Below are 16828 nucleotides of genomic sequence, written 5' to 3' on the forward strand. Positions count from 1 at the left end.
CGTTTGATTTATGTGAAAATCAGAGACCACCTTAGGTAGGAACCTGGGATGGGTACGCAACACTACTTTGGAAGAGTGGAAGACTGTGTATGGCTTTTGAGCACAAAGGGCTGGTGACTCACTAACTCTACGTGCTGATGTTTTAGCCACAAGGAAGGCAGTTTTCTAAGTAAGATGTTGAAGGATGCGGTATAATAGGCTCAAAAGGCGGAAGCATGGCACAAGGAAGAATTATGTTCAGTTACCATGGGGGAGAGGGACGTCTAAGGGGAGGAAAAACCTTCTTTAACCCTTCCAGGAAATCTTTAATAACTGAAATCCTGAAGAAAGAGTTTTGTGAAGGACTTTTCCTGTATGCCATGAGTGCAGACAGGTGGACTTTGATGGAAGAGAACTGGAGGCCCGATTTAGAAAGGTGTAACAAATATGGGAGAATGACATCCTTGTAGGAGGCTGGCTTAATACATGGTGCACACTTATTTAGGTGAAGCACCCTGCACTAATCCAGACAACACTTATGGTGATTTTAGTGGTCTTAAACAACCATAGAAAGCTTTCTAAGTGGTAGCTGTGGAGAGCAGCCTTCAGGCTTAGTCCAGAAGGAGTGTTAAGCAGCTTGTTTTACCAGAACAAATCGTGTAGTGTAGGTTAAACGAAAAAGAACCACAGAGTGTAGTTATAAAAATAGTTATATTTATTATACACATTCACTAACACATTGGTATATCTCCTACCCGGATATATTAACACAATACACACAATATTTCAAAAGTAGAACAGGTAAGAAGCACAAGTACACAGTGGTCTCCAGGAAGAGACCAAACCATATATTAAGAAAGTGGAATGCGAACTGTGACCGAAGTTGTAACTTGACCCAGAAGACTCAGAAGAGGTGGGGACTTAAGGAACCACCCAAGGTAAGTACCCAGGAACACAACGAACGCTGTGTGCAGAGTGGAAACATAGCCGCGTACCCAATGTAAGTCATTGGGAAAGTCGCAGTTGCAGTTTTCAAGAAGAAGGGCCCTCTTTCCAGTGGACCCTGAGGAAACCCCGTGAAAGGTTGGAGAGTCACCCTACAAATGGATACCCCATGAACCAGTATACCTACACCAGGGAAGCCGGGCGCATCGGTGCAACGTGACGTCGGAAACCGCTGTAGACCACAATAGAGAATTCAGTGAAGATGCCGCTGGCGAAAAAGGTGAAAGAGTCCAGTGGAATCCAAGGATGGATTTTTGAAGAGAAGTACCTAGAACAAGAGGGGACAGAGTCTATGCCACTTGGGAGTGACCAGGAGGCACAGAAGAACCAATGACCATCGGTGAATGGAAATGCAGAAGAGTTGTCACTGCAGTTCTGAGGATCAGGCGACACTGTGGAAGACCAGGACCCATTCACGAGCTGTCCCATGTCAGAAGTCGAGAACCAGGGTTCGGTGTTCGGCGGGAGCACCAACAAGTCTTGGCAGCAGCAACAGACATGGAAACGAAGAAGGTGCAATGTCGAGACCAGCAAGGTCTAAGGGACTCACCAAATGCAGGAGACTCAGAGCAGGCCCCGAGCAAGCAGGGGAGCCCACTGCAGCCAAAGACGGCCCTCAACAGGACCCACAGGCCAAAAGCACAGGAGTCAGGAAATGACCTCGAGCAACTCACCAATGATGCAGGCCCACGGTGCAGAGGATGCTGTGAGGACAAAGATCTTGGCAGGAAGAGATGCTGGAGCATAGAGCTTCTTGTAGCTTGAAGATTTCTGGAGGACAGAGTCAACAAGCCTTGGCAACGGCAAGTTCAAGCGGTGCACAGGTGTTCTGTTCCAGCGGTTCCGACGAGGGATACTGGCCTCAAACTTGGTGAGAAGACAGTGCAGGCCTCGAAGGAGTTGCAGAACCAACACCTGTGTTGCTGAGCCTTTTGGGGTCCATGGGACCTCAGGAGCAGGAGACTGGTCAGCTTCGTTGTGGTGCCTGCAGATGTAGGGGAGTGACTCCTTCATTCCAAGGGAGATTACTTCGGGTGTCTTTGATGCACACAGACCTGGAGAAGAACCTGGATGAAGCACAGGCACCGACGACGCAGAAGACTGACAGGATCACAAGACTTCGAGCAGCAGGAGTCTTCTTTGTTGCCATCTTAGTTCCAGGTGAAGTCCAACGAAGTCCAAGGTGCCCAGACGGTTGAAGTGGAAGTGGTTTCGGATCTGAATCTTGTACCACGATGAATCTCAAGAGCCACCCACAGGTAAGCCCTTAAGTACGGATTTAGTGGTCCCTCCCAGAGAAGAAACTGGACAGAGGGGAGTATACTACCATGTCCTTTGTCCAGTTTTACAGAAGCCTGGGAGCCAACGGTTCCTTGAACTGGTTTCAAATGGAGTATGCGAGGAGAGCACCAAATGTGCCCTTGAAAGCAATCTGGTGGCGCTGGCAAGCGCTCTCACCCCAGCCCAATACACTAAGTCCTGTGTGGGAGGTGGTAATACCTCCCTGTGACAGGAAACCTATTTTTCTACCTTCCCCTGCTGGAGCTCAGCTCAGCAGGAGGGCAGAATCGTGACCGTGGTCATCAGCAGAACTAGTTTGCTGTAATACCCTGAAAGGCTGGTAACGGTACATGGGATCCTACATTGAACACTGGATGTTGGGGTAGGATTGCTACATGTTTGATACCAAAAATGACTGGTTTCGGTGCAGCCAATATACAGATATGTTATGTTTCATAGGGTACCCCAATATAGGCTTGAGTAGTCCCCTAACCCTTCACCTACATTCTACATTTCCCGTATCATTACACTACACAATGGGTTTTGGTATTGCCCTTTTACCTAGTTAGGCGCCGCATAAATGTCGTGTGGCTTTACCCGAAAACTAGCCTCATTAATTATGCATGAAGATTCTCAGAATCACAGCAGGATTACCATCTTCTGCATAATAACTATGTATAAGGGCCATCCCTTCGGTCATCCACGACCGACATGACACAGCCAGGCAGAATCCCCTGAGGACACCTTTTGGGTATATATACACCATATCTTTGCCAGGGCAGGCAGAGGAGAAATACTTCCACACTGACGTGAGACGATGATGTTCCTGCATGCAGACACTCCAGCTCACTGTGGTCTGACATCCCTTGCGGGGTGTCCATCTCGAGACCAAGACTGGGTCCCTCAATCTCTACTTCAGATAATGGGGTTGGCTTCAGCCTAGGGGTATTCTTGGCTCTACACCTACATGCATGCTAGGTACACTTAGGTACATCTAATAGGGTTGCATTGTAGCAATACACATTATTATTGTCATGTATTTTTTATGCTTGCATATATTCATTAGTTTAGTACTATGGTAGGAATCTATCATTCATTTACTCTGTTGATGCTTAGAATCTTTTATATCTGTTTCTGTCTTATGGTTGTTTCAGCACACCTATTTTACATTAGAATGACGCAGGTTATGTAGGTAATAATGTTGGCAAAAATGTCTGTTACACGGGTCGTAAACCCAAAGTATTTTAAGCACTGAGCTCCTTAATTACATCACATGGACTATCAGATGTCTGGGGGGTTAAAGCGCCGAGCAACCCAGGATTTAATTATTTTTCATTCCCATTTAAGAGATATACTAAATTAGATTATTTTCTTATCTCTTCAACCGAACTGAATAGAGTGGGCATAAAAAAATTACCAAAAGTGATCTCAGATCATAATCCGTTAATTATGGAGTACGATATAGAAAATTTCAACAAGGGCCACTCGAGCTGGTCTTTCGAGAGGAGACTTTTAGCAGACCCTAAATTTGTTGAACATATAAGGATCTGGTCTCAAAGTTTTTTCGAGATGAACCGATATAGTACATCTAGAAATATGGTTTGGGACTCTATTAAATCTACTTTAAGAGGTGAAATCATTAGTTATTCAGCCCGTGTAAGGAAGGTGGCAAGGGATGAAAATGAGAGATTAGTGGCTCGTCTGACAGAAGCAGAAGAAGCACATATGATGGATATAATTCATAGGAGGGAGGCAGATGAAAGCCAACAGAAAATTATAATCATTAAAGTTGAATTACATAAATGGATAGCCCTGAGAACTGCAGAGGAATATCAGATCTATAGGGGTAAGATGTATGAGACAGGAGAGCAGGCAGGTAAACTTCTAGCACTCAGGATTAGGCAGGGGCAAAGTAGGAATGTGATAACCAATATTCGAGAAGGGGACCAGGATTACTCTGAGCCAGAGGACATTCTTAAGGTATTTAAAAATTATTATCAAAACTAATATAGTGAGGTGAGTAGAACAGATACCTCTAGTCCAGAATTCGAGGATATAGGCCCACGGTTAGCTAATGAGGATATAGTAATGTTGGATGAGGATCTGGCAATGGGAGAAGTGATAGAAGCACTGCAGGAACTATCAACAGGGAAAGCCGCAGGGCCGGATAGCATCCCACTTGAGCTATATAAATGCTTACAGGATGTGATAGCTCCTCTATTGTTGGATTTATTTATTGGTATAATTATCTCTGGGGTAATCCCAGAGTCCTGGAAAGAAACCAATATTGTGGTATTCCATAAGAAAGGTAAGCCTAAAGAAAATCCTGGCTCTTATCGACCAATATCCCTCATAAATGCGGACACTAAGATCTACGCCAAGGTCTTGGCTAAAAGGCTCGGGAGGGTCATTGGTGGTCTGGTCTCACCGTGGAAGCATGGATTCATCCCAGGTCGAGGAACAACAGACCATATAAGGCGGCCTATTACTTTGTTTGATATACATGCTGTCACGGGGGGACGGATGGCCATGATCCTCCTAGATGCAGAAAAGGCTTTTGATCGTGTTACATGGAAGTATCTGTGGGGGATATTGGATCGAAGGGGCTTTGGCCCTAAAATGGCGCAAGCTATTAAAGTCATGTACTCAGACCCCAAGGCTAGAATTAAGATAATGGGAGAAAGATCGGAAAAAATTAATATCTCTCGTGGAACACGGCAGGGATACCCATGTTCACCAATCCTCTTTGCCCTGTATATCGATCCACTTGTACGTAGAATACTACACTGTGAAGATATCAAGCCGATAGTATATAATAGGTATGAAACCAAACTATTGGCTTATGCTGATGATTTGGCCATAATTACCACAGATCCAGTGGCATCTCTGATTGCTATAACAGGTATAGCGCTGGAATTTGGACAGCGTTCAAGGTACCTACTTAATGAAAATAAAACCCAGATTATTTGTACTAATAATATAGATAGGCCCGATCAAAGATACTCTAATTCAGCGGTTTATTTGGGGGTCAGGATAAGTTCCGCAATTGATAGAATTATTAAAGACAATGTTACCCCCTTAATCAAATCAATTACATCAGATTTAAAAAGAATAGATGCCATGCATCTGACTCTAATAGGGAGGGCTAATGTCCTTAAAATGACAATGCTACCTAAAGTATTGTATCTCTTCCGCTCTATCCCGTATATGATTGGAGAGGATATGCTAAAATCTCTTGAAGCATTATTTAGCAATTTTATGTGGCAATATGGCAAAATTAGGTGATCTATTAAATATTTGTCCCTTCCATATGAAAGGGGAGGATTGTCAATCCCTAACATTAGATTCTATCAATGGGCTTGCTTAATTAGTCAGATGGCAATACTATTTGATTCTGCTACAAATTTGACGGATACCACTCTAGGCAACTTAAATCCGCCGTCTATCTTTGAATTATTATTGGGGAGAGAAGCCCTGGGGTTGCTTCTACGTAAGATCGACAGACGCTATTATAATAAAAAACGATATAAGGTTTTAGATAGTGTGTGGGTAGTCTGGAAATCAGTCCAGAGAATACTGATAATTCCGAGCATCAATTATTATACTCCTCTCTGGAACTCTGGTATTTTTCCGCATCTTAGTAATGATAGGATGGGAAAAATATGGCTTCAGCAAGGAGTCAGAAGAATTGGAGATCTATTTGTAGGGGATAACCTATTGATATCCAACGTAAATATGAAATATCGGATAATCAAGTGTATAAATATGTACAGATATATCAAACCATGAAAGGTATTAGACCACGGTTATCTCCAGGGGGGAAAATTAATATTATTGAGTATTTATTAGGAGGGGGAACTAAAATTAAAATGATTTATAGAACCTTAGTATCTTCATTATTAGATGATCTGGACAAATTTGAGTCCTCTTGGACGCTGAAATTACAAAACCCTGAAGTAGATTTAGATAAAGCTCTACAACTAGCTGGAAAACTGTTTCGCTCCACGAATCTTAGAGCCCAACAGTACAAAACACTGTTTAATCTGTATTTCACACCAGCCAAATTATATGATTGGGGTAAAAGAGACGATGATACATGCCCAAGATGTTCGGAAGGGCCTGCCAATCTTATACACATGTTTCATCAATGTGTTAAATTAATTGGAATTCGGGGAGAGATTGAGAAGTTTTGGGAAGGGCTCCTAAACGTTAAGATTAATCTATCCCCCACTCTCATGATATTAGGTGTTGATAATAAACTGGGTCTCAGTAAGGAGAATGAAGCTTTTGTTTTTATATCTGTGGCTGTTTTGCGGATACTATTAGCGGAAGGCTGGAAAGATTCTGCCGCACCAACTTTCCAGCTCTGGCTGGCTAGACTCCTGGGGATTCATAACATTGAATCCTCCTTATATACTAGGAAGGGCACGAAGCTGAAAATGCTGGGGATTAGCATCTGGCATCTGGGCCCCCCTCAAGAGCTGGAGAGATTCTCGACTATAAATTGTTTATGGTGATATATTTTACATTATGGTGAATATGTCCTCTCAATGAATTAGCGGCTTGTTTTTTTTCTTTCTTTTTTCTCTGGACATTTTTCTGAATCTGTGTAAAGAAAGCTAGATTTTAGTTGGAACTATGTATAAATTGAAATATAAAATGTAATGTTTACTGATTGTACCAGGTATATAAAAAAAAAAAAAAAATGACGCAGGTTCAATAAATTCTCTTTGAAAACGTCCCCACCTTTAATTCTGTGTTTCTCTCTGGGACAAAATGAGCACGAGTGAAAAGTATTACACTGTTTCCACGATCGCTGATGGGACAGGGTTGTCAGGTTCGATAGTTGCCAAGAACTATTCTCTACTTGGTAAGAGGAGATTACAGTGGCACTGTGTGCTGGCTGGTATACAGGCGAACATACCCGGTGGGGGTGTCTGGATTCAGTCTTGACACCAATCCCACAGTCTATATTGTCTAAATGCGCAGATCTTATACAGGTTTACAGGAACTACACGACATGGCACCCACCGTTGGTTTGGTTCTTATTTAACAGTCAAATCTGAGTAGATCAGTTGTGCTTTCTCAGAGACCCCTACTCACATTTACTCAGAGACGTCTGGAGTGGGAAGGGAAAATCCGCCACAGTTGAGTAGGCATATCCTATGTATTGACTGTAGGTTTATTCAAGCTTAAAGGACAAATAGTTTCTATTGTGCATAAAACCTTATCTCAGTTCCCTTGATATATTTTCAGCAATAGCCGACAAAGACCTCGCACTACGTGCAAATGTAGTAGAGGAAAGAGAAGAAGGTGAAATAAACATTTCAGAAAATGTCAGAAATGCCCTTACTTTAAAACTAGCCAACTATGGAGACACAGCAGGGGGTGGGACAGTAACATTCGTGATTGAGGCACATGAATCATATAGAACTGAGGTATTCTATTAATGGGTTAAATTCCGACAAGCAGATGCACGCACAAATACATTCAAATTTTACACTAAAGATGAAACACCAGTGCAATATTGTCCATATGAGGACATTGAAGTTCGGCTCACCTACCAAGAGCACATAAACTGGTTTAAAGGAGCCCTCCCACACACAAAAGAAAAAGTAAGACTCTGGCTGCTCGGTAGCGATGGAGCAACTTGCTGGTCCTAGTGGCTAACACATCGCATCCAGACATTGACACAATGCCGGTAGCAGACTTACGTCCGCTACACAAAGAAATAATAAAACTTTACAGAAACCTGACCCAGTTTGTTATGAGAACACTCATACTTCAGCCAACAAGGGCTACACAAATTCAGGGGTCTACAACAAAAATAATAACACGAACATCACACACAGTTATGGCTAAATTGCCCACTAGACGTGAGCAAATGCCATTCTGGGTAGCTCAGAAAATAACACAGTTAGAGGCAGTGTTTCCATACACAAGCTCTCAAGAAAAACACTGAATGCTAACAATCTGCTTTCCAATGGGCATAGCTCCCCAGATAGAGGATGGTACCTCTTGGGATACAGTTTTCGCTGCCATATATACACCAGAGCTCATGATATCCCTTCAATAGCAGTAATAACAGATGTATTAAGACAAATAGAAAATAAGTATGGAGCAGAAACTTAGGGATGAAATTGTTAGGAAATTTTGCCCAGGCATCAACTATTATATTAGCAAACATAAAAGGGGAGGCAGCAGCAGTGGCAATATGCCAATGCATGAGGAATTTCACTCCTTTATAAGAGGAGCAAGAATTACCTAAAATTATGACGATACATATGCCGAATTAGGTAGAGATAGTTTGGGACCTAGAGCAACAAAACCTCAACTCATGGGTGGTCCTGAAAAGATAACAACAAGCAAGCACCTGATTCTTCCAAGAAGAAATGGGATAATGAAAACAAAAGAATAGAGAGAATAGATCACAATCAAGGGGTTGGCCTCCTCAACAGGAGCCCTCCGAAGGGAGATACAACCTAAGGAATCGTGATAACATCAAAAAACCTGACAAGTAAGTATCAGGATACTGATACACAGACCTCTCGTTCCTTTCAGGGTTCATCAAAAAACTCAAAGAGGGAAGGACGGTCAGAACAGACAAGAATGGACACACAGCGTACTTCGGACTATAATATCAAAATAGAAGCTAAACCAAAATCAAAACCTCAATTTAAAAAGAAGAAGGTAGCAGGTCTTAAAGTTAGACAGGCCCAGAATTCTGCGAACTCAACGTCTGAACGGGGAATGGGATATGACAATGCTAGACAGCGCAGCAGAAGTAACAATAGCTGTCCAGAACCTGATGGAATTTCTGGTGACAGTGTTTTTGAATGAACGTGTAACGGTGGAGACACCTGATACTAGGGTAAGGGTCCCACACCCGTTATATAAAATGACACTACAAATGGAGGGGGACAAATCAAGAAAGATTAAAGGTTTCTTTTGGGAGAACCTGACTTGTGGCTATGACATCCTTTTGGCTGAAAAAGGTTGGCAGCCTGAGATTGTTATGGAGTGCCCAAAGGGAGAAATGGTAATTTTACCAGTTTTTTCCGACCTCGTTCCAATATACTTAAAACATTCATACGTGCAGGAGTGGGCAGTACCACTTGCTCCAGCATTATATCGCAACCATGTAGGGTGGGATGTGGAGTCACCTCACCATGTAATCCCAGTAAAAACTACTTCAACTCCGTCAGAGAGATCTTAGATCAATTTGAATACCAAGGTGTAATAGAAACTTGCAACTCTTTAATGAATAATCCTTTGTTTCCTGTAATGAAACCCGATAATTCATACCGTCTAGTTTTACACTACAGACATCTGAACACATGCACAAAGACATTTGCAGTACAGGACGCACACAGGGCCACATTAATGAATAACATTGTGCAGAAAAAATACAAAACAACACTAGATATCCCAAATGGATTTTTCTGCCAAAATATAGCACCTGAAGCAGATATGTGACAGTATTCTCAGTGCTCGGCTCTCAGCGTCAATGCTGTAGACTCCTCAAGGGTATAAGAATAGCCTGCATTGTTCTCAGCTAGGGCAACGGAGTTACTTCAAAATTTGGATGAAGAGGCATTGTCCTATGCGGATGGCGATTTAAAGGATCATTTGACCAGTGTAAGCAACATCATTTTGGGATTCGCCTCTGAGGACTACAAATTCAACTATAAAAAATCAAAAATTGCCCACCTCAATGTCCTATTTTTGGGATATGAGTTATAAAGTGAAGGAAAAAGCCTAGCAGCTAACTTTTTAGAAACGTGCGCGCTGCTCCAACCTCTAAAAACTTTGAAAAACTTTGAAAAACGTACAATCCATATTAGGATTCCACAGTTTTGGCAGAACATACATTTTGAATTACGCAGAAAAAGTAAAACCTTTCTACGATTTAATCAGACCTGATTTTTCAATTAGACATTGAACACAGGAACACACAGATACACTTCGTTGCTCACAAGCTTACATGATAGCTTCTAAACACCTACACATACGTGTAAATACCACAAATTTGGTGATCCATGTAATTGCGGGTCAAGCAGGGTACACTTAACTAACCTTCGAGGAAGGCGAAACAGTGCCCATAGCATACAAATCACACTTGTACACAAACGCTGTAATGCGTTTTGCTTCTACAGAAAAAATTCTGACAGCAGTACAGACTGCTGTAGTGAGAGAAAGAGCACTGGCTCAGGGGAAACTAATAATTGTCGTAACTCCAGTACCGGCCTTAGAGGCTGTTCCAAAGGCAAGGGTTCCAAATGCTAAAGCTTTACATCCGAATGGATACAATGGGCTGATTCTCTCACTGCAACAGAGGTAGACTACAAATAGGATTCTATACTGAAAACACAAGCATTTCTGCAATACGAACAAGAATATCCTCCACCAAATGAAATAATGCCTATAGATCAGTATGAATACATTATTTGCACTGACGGTTCAGCTCGGCCTGCCATAGGAAGTAAACAACAATACAACGCAGCTTGTATGATTGTTAAAGGACGAATGCAGGACGGCAAGTTCCATCCTAGCAGTACGAAGACACAGTCTCTAGGAGATTGCACAGCACAGCTGGCAGAATTAAAAGCCCTATTACTTGAAATAATACAAAGTGATCGGGAATTCCCCTCACTTATTGTGTGCCATTCGTTTTACTACGTCCAGTCTTACAATGAATATCTTCACTATGGGTTCAGAATGGGTTTAAAGACTTAAAAGGTTGCACAATAAAGCACAAAATGCTTTGGGAACAAGTTGCTGATTTGAAAAAAAGACTTGTCGAGAGCTCATGTGATACACATGCTAAGTCATCAATGTGATGGCATTCACGTTGAAGGGAATTCATTAGCTGATGAATCCGCAAAATGGGTAGTACGAACTGCTGCCGCAGCTGCAATCACTTGTTCTAGCGCAAGAATAGACATAAGCGCCATGATAGCTGCCATTGCTTCATGCAAAAACAGCACAGCCTTGCCAAAAAGCTTTCCACTCAATAACTCCTACACGTTAGATGCAAAAAATATTCTGTATGCTCAAATTCCAGGAGTGTGGGATAGAGTAATATCAAACATGGATCTCAGGTTAGGTTTAATTCTAGCTGCACACGAGGGTCTGGGTTCTGCACGCGCAGGGGTTACTGCAACTGTTTTATTGCTGAAACAACGCTATTGGTGGCAAAGTCTAACAAATGTCAGCAGATGAAGGGTTCGACCATAGCACGTCCCCCACAAACACCATTACTGATATCAGACAGACCTCTCGCTTGTGCCTATTTAAACCACTGTAGCCCCTTACAATTTGATGGGGCTTACAAGTACATCTTGGTGGCAGTGGATTCATGTTCTCGATTCCTGTGGGTTTGGCCTCAACGGCTACCTCTGTCGCCAACTTGTTTTTGATGTTGATCTGCTTCTTGCCATTGACCCCTGTCGATGTAGGCTCGATCTTGATGCTGACCGGCTTCTTGGTGTCAACCACTCTTTTTGGCGTTTGGTTCTCAAAGTCGACCGCCTACCTCTCAGCGGCGGCGAGTCGGAATCCCCTGACATTGATGCATCTCTTGACCTCGGTTGGTGGTGCGAAGCAGGTCTCGACGTCCCCTGAGTTTTTTTTTACGTCGAGCATCGCAGCTTATACGGCGTCGAGCCAGTCAATGATGGCGCCATACCTCCTCTCGCATCTTGACGTCGACAGCCTCAACGTCAACTGAGACCGATAGCGTTTTTCTTCCGGAAAAACGCCTCTCAGATCTCTCACAACCACTGGAGGCTGAGGGAAGAGCTCTGGTGGAAGAACTACCACCCCCTCACTCAGAGGTCCCACTGGCTTCTTGCTATCTTCTTCTTTCTTCCCTTCCCTGCATGCAAAATATCTCCCTGTCACGCAGGGTTCATCTGGAGAAGGCTTTGCAGATGTCACTGGAGGCAGGAAGGTGAGAAGATGGTAGACAGATGAAACAGACCTTGTGGGGGTCTGTTTTGGCCTGTTTTATGCCACAGCAAGGACAGTTTTTGAAAAGAAAAGATATTTTAGACAGAAAAAAAGACCTTTTTCCTTCAGGAAATTACTTTACTCAATAGAGGAAAGACAAAAGACGGTAAGTGAAGCAAATAACACTGAACTTTACAGTTCTATTTTGAAGAAAAAACCTAAAAAGTTCAAGTTCCCTGCTCCAAGGTTCCTGTCAGCAGAAGACAGAAAAAAGAACTGAGGTAACTGCCTCTGGCTGAGCATGATAGGATTTTGGAGGTCTCACTGTTCTTAAAGACACGGTCTCCTTTTTATTTTCATATAATGGCAGCCTATAGGTTACATTGCCCTGCACGTCTTCATCTCGGTTTCTCTCTTATCAAAATGGTTCGTGAAGGTTCTTTTACTGTGCCCTTACACATTTATTTATGCATGAAGTGCATATTTCCTTGAAGTCTCTCCTTTTGCCCCTTCAAGATGAAGAATTCTGGACACTGTAGTCTTGTCCTTTTGGCTGCATTATGACTTTCTTAAGCGACTTTTCAAGGCCTTCCTGGAGAAAGACGAATTTCGGCATTCAAGAAGATATATTGGAAAAAGTGATCCAGGGTCCCCCGCAGGTGGGCGGGAGTATTTAAAGCTTATGACTTTAAATGCAAATCCCCCATGAGAGAAGCAATGAATATTGCTGATGGACCTAGGATAAAAGGTTGTGATTGGGAAAGGATATAGGATAAAGTCGGAAGGCAAGATGGACTGTGGAGTGGGGATAGGCGTGGCAGAGAGGAAGAGGAAGAGGAAGGAATAGAGGTGGGATAATTTCAAGGGAAGAGAGAATTAATGGAGAGAACTAAACCGGGAAGACAGGGTGGATGCTGGGGAGACGATGCATGTGATTATGACTAGAGTTGAGTGGATTTATGTTGGGAGAAAAAACAGCTGGAAAAGAGAGAGGATGCATATAGGATGGAGAAGGTCACTGGAGAAGAGAGGGTGGATGTTGGAGAGAGTACATTAAACATGTGACAGTTGTAGGACAAAGAGGAGCACCACCACAACTAAATCAATAGGATTCTATTAATTTACCAATAGGTCTTGGAGGCTTCAGACTTACCGCTCTAACAAAAAATATAACAGCCTCCTTAAATTCTAGGAAAGTCTTTTCTGGCACACTTCGAGATCCATCCACAAGAATATAGATATTCAGGGTCCCGTTTTTCTGAATGACCACTTTACGCCCAAGGTTTTCTGTGGGAAAGAGATAAAAGGTTAACCAGTAACTAGTAGCTTTAACTGTGCCTCCTTTTATGTTGAAACGTACTTTTATTATTTATGATCCTCTTCATTCATCTAAGTATAACTCTACATGTGGTGTAAGTGAGCGCGGGCCTATGAGTCTGCAGCACTGGAGAGCCTAATGTGGTCTCTATGAGGGTGGAACTCAAGAGGTTGCAGTACTGGAGAGCTCAGCTTGGTGTCAGAGAGCACCTGATCCATGAGTCAGTAGTTTCATGTCACTTAATCCAACATTACTGAGTGTGGAGCCCGCAATGTGGTACTTATCTGCAGCTCAACCTGGTGTTACTTAGTGTGGGCCCACAAGGCTGAACTACCATTTAGCTAAGCCTGGTGTTACTGAGTGTGGTGTGCACAAACCTTTACTTCCACGTAGCAAAACCTTGAGTTACTGAGTGTAGGGACCACAAGGCTGTAGTATCATGTGCAGGTGGCCCATGAGGCTGTACTTCCATGTAGCTCAACCTGGTCTCAGTGAGTGGAATAGGGGTGGTGATTGAACAATTGCCCACAGTCAAGACCCCAGCGCTGGTTGGCCACCCATGGAGTTCTGTGCAGCTTAAGACCAGGCTTGCACTGCAGCTTCTATCTGTAAATTCAGAATATCTGATATAAAACTACAACCGGAAACCTCGAGAGAGGCGGTGATAATGGGACTTCATAGATATGGGAAAGATCCCATGGATGTAAGTCCATACCATCCCACCTCAATACAGATTGGAAGATACTGGGCAAGCTCGTAGCCCTTAGGATACAGGGGCTCCTAAAGGATCTGGCCCATCCAAATCATTGTGGATTTATCTCCAGGAGAAACACCTCCCACACTTACGGCAACTCTTTCATGTTATTGATCAGGAACAGCAGGGAAACCTTCCTCCTGCTATACTATGCACTGATATAGAGAAAGTATTAAAAACTATCACATGGCCATATCTGTTTGCAGTGCTGCGGAAGATGTGTTTTGGCCCTAATATATTGCACTGGTTAAAACTCTTAAATTAAAAGGAACAATTGATGGACGGAATGCTGATCAATGCCAAACATTCACCCCCAGTACAGAGATCTGGGCGTTAATCCATCGTTTTTTTTGCGCAGCATGCCATTCCAGTTTGGACCAAGCCATATGTAAATCAGTCTTGATCTTGCTCCTCATGGGAACATTCCAGTCCGAACTGCCAGACCAGGCCTTCTCTGGATCAGAAACAAGAATCCTGGGACTGGTTTCGGGATATCATCACTCATCAGCCAGACTAGCTTGACTCCAGTGGCATGGAGGGCATGGACTCACGTCTGGGCATACCCGTCCCACTCAGAGGTGTAGGAAAGTAGGATCTGCTTTCATGGTCAACCCCACTTTTTTTTGGTGTCATTATGTTTTTCTGACTTGTCTGACTGGGATCCTCCTAATCAGGATTCCAGTTTCTGTCCTTCTTTCCTAAATTACACATGGTGAGTACTTAGGTACATTCCATAACAGCTACTGGGGTACCCCTGTAAGTCCCCAGTATATGGTATCAACGTACCCAGGGTATAGGTACACCAGGGATCTCCCATGGGCTGAAGCATGTATTATGCCATCCATGCGAGACCACTCAGATTTTGACTCCAGGCTTGCCATTGCAAACAAAACTATAAGTCACCCCTAAGGCAGGCCTTTCAATCCTAAAGGCAGGGTGCTCGGTTCTAAGAGTGAAGATGCTCCTGCATGAGCGGGGCACCCCTACAACCTTTGCAGTCCATTCTCCTGGGTTGTAAGTGCATCAGCCATTTCGACATCTAGAGTGGCCATGAGTCATTATGCGATGACCATCTCTAAACTGGTTGTAATGAACCCTGTCATGTTTGGTATCAAACATGTTGGAATCATATCCCCACAATGTAAACGGTGTGGAAGGTATGATTACAGGCACTGTGAAACTCCTCCGGGAGGCCCTTAGTGCTCCTGGTACCAGTCTTCCAGAACCGGACAGCAAGCTAGGGATGTTGCAGACCAGAGACATATTTCTGCCCTCCTGCTGCTGAGCCAAGCTCGAGCAGGGTAGGTAGAACAAAAGATATCCTGTCACAGAGATATGTGGCCACCTCCCAGACAGGGTTTACTGTAATGGGGAAGGATGTGGGCGCTTGCCAGTGCCACTGAGACTGCTTGCATACTCCAGTTCAAACCAATTCAGGGAGCTCCTGCTCTGTCGTGAAACTGGACAAAGGACATGAGAGTATCCTCCCCACGGTCCAGCCCCTCTGGGAGGGCCCCCTGAATCATCCCAACCCTTTCCTAAGGGTACTTAAGGGCTTACCTGTGAGTGGGCTCCTAGATTCGTCTTAGGACAAGATTCAAATCATACACCACTTCAACTTTGACCGTCTGGACACTCTGGACTTCGCTTTGGAAATTGAGATTGCAACGGGTAAGATTCCTGCTGCTCCTAGTCTCATCATCCTGCTGGTCTGCTGCAACGTCTGTGCCCGTGCTCCATACCGTTTCTTCACCAGGCCTGTAAACATCCAAGACACGCAAAGGAATCTCCCTTGGAGTGAAGAAGTAACTCCCATGCATCTGCAGGCACCACAACGCAGCTGACCGGTCTGCTGATCCTGGGCTCCCACAGACTCCGAAAGGCTCAGCGTCACAGGTGGTCATTCTGCAACTCCCTCGAGGCCTGCACTGTCTTCATACTGGGTTTTAGGACAGTATCCCTCGTCGGAACCATTTGAACAGAACCCCTGTGCAATCAATCAATCAATCAATCATAACATTTGTAAAGCGCACTACCTACCCGTGAGGGTCTCAAGGTGCTGGGGGAGAGGTAGTACTGGTCGAAGAGCCAGGTCTTGAGGAGTCTTCTGAAGGAGAGCAGGTCCTGGGTCTGCCGAAGGTCGGTGGGGAGCGTTTTTCAGGTTTTGGCGGTGAGGTAGGAGAAGGATCTGCCGCCGGTGGTGGTTTTCCGGATGCGTGGCACTGTGGCGAGGGCGAGGCTGGCGGAGCGGAGGCTGCGGGCGGGGGTGTAGAAGCTGAGTCGGTCATTGAGGTATGCCGGACTGGCGTTGTGTATGGCCTTGTGTGCGTGGATGAGGAGTTTGAAGGTGATCCTCTTGTCGACGGGGAGCCAGTGTAGGCCTCTTAGGTGTGGTGCCATGTGGCTGCGTCGGGGGACGTCGAGGATCAGTCGTGCTGAGGCGTTCTGGATGCGTTGCAGCCGTCTTAGGAGCTTGGTTGTTCCTGTGTAGAGGGCATTCCCGTAGTCCAGTCTGATGGTGACGAGGGCCTGGGTGACGG

The 16828-nt window shown here is 44.1% G+C and overlaps 1 protein-coding gene across 2 annotated transcripts in view; it reads right to left on the reverse strand.

The window, feature by feature from the left end:
* The window catches only part of LOC146869629 (complement C2-like), a 770906-nt gene that overhangs the window by 611842 nt on the left and 142236 nt on the right, over positions 1 to 16828 (reverse strand). For both annotated transcript variants that reach the window (XM_085608924.1, XM_085608934.1), the window contains exon 6: positions 13370 to 13503. In XM_085608924.1, coding sequence (XP_085465050.1) covers positions 13370 to 13503 — 134 coding nt within the window. The remainder of the gene's footprint in view (positions 1 to 13369; positions 13504 to 16828) is intronic.

The sequence above is a fragment of the Triturus cristatus genome, chromosome 1_1 (assembly GCF_964204655.1).
Source record: "Triturus cristatus chromosome 1_1, aTriCri1.1, whole genome shotgun sequence".
NCBI lineage: Eukaryota > Metazoa > Chordata > Amphibia > Caudata > Salamandridae > Triturus > Triturus cristatus.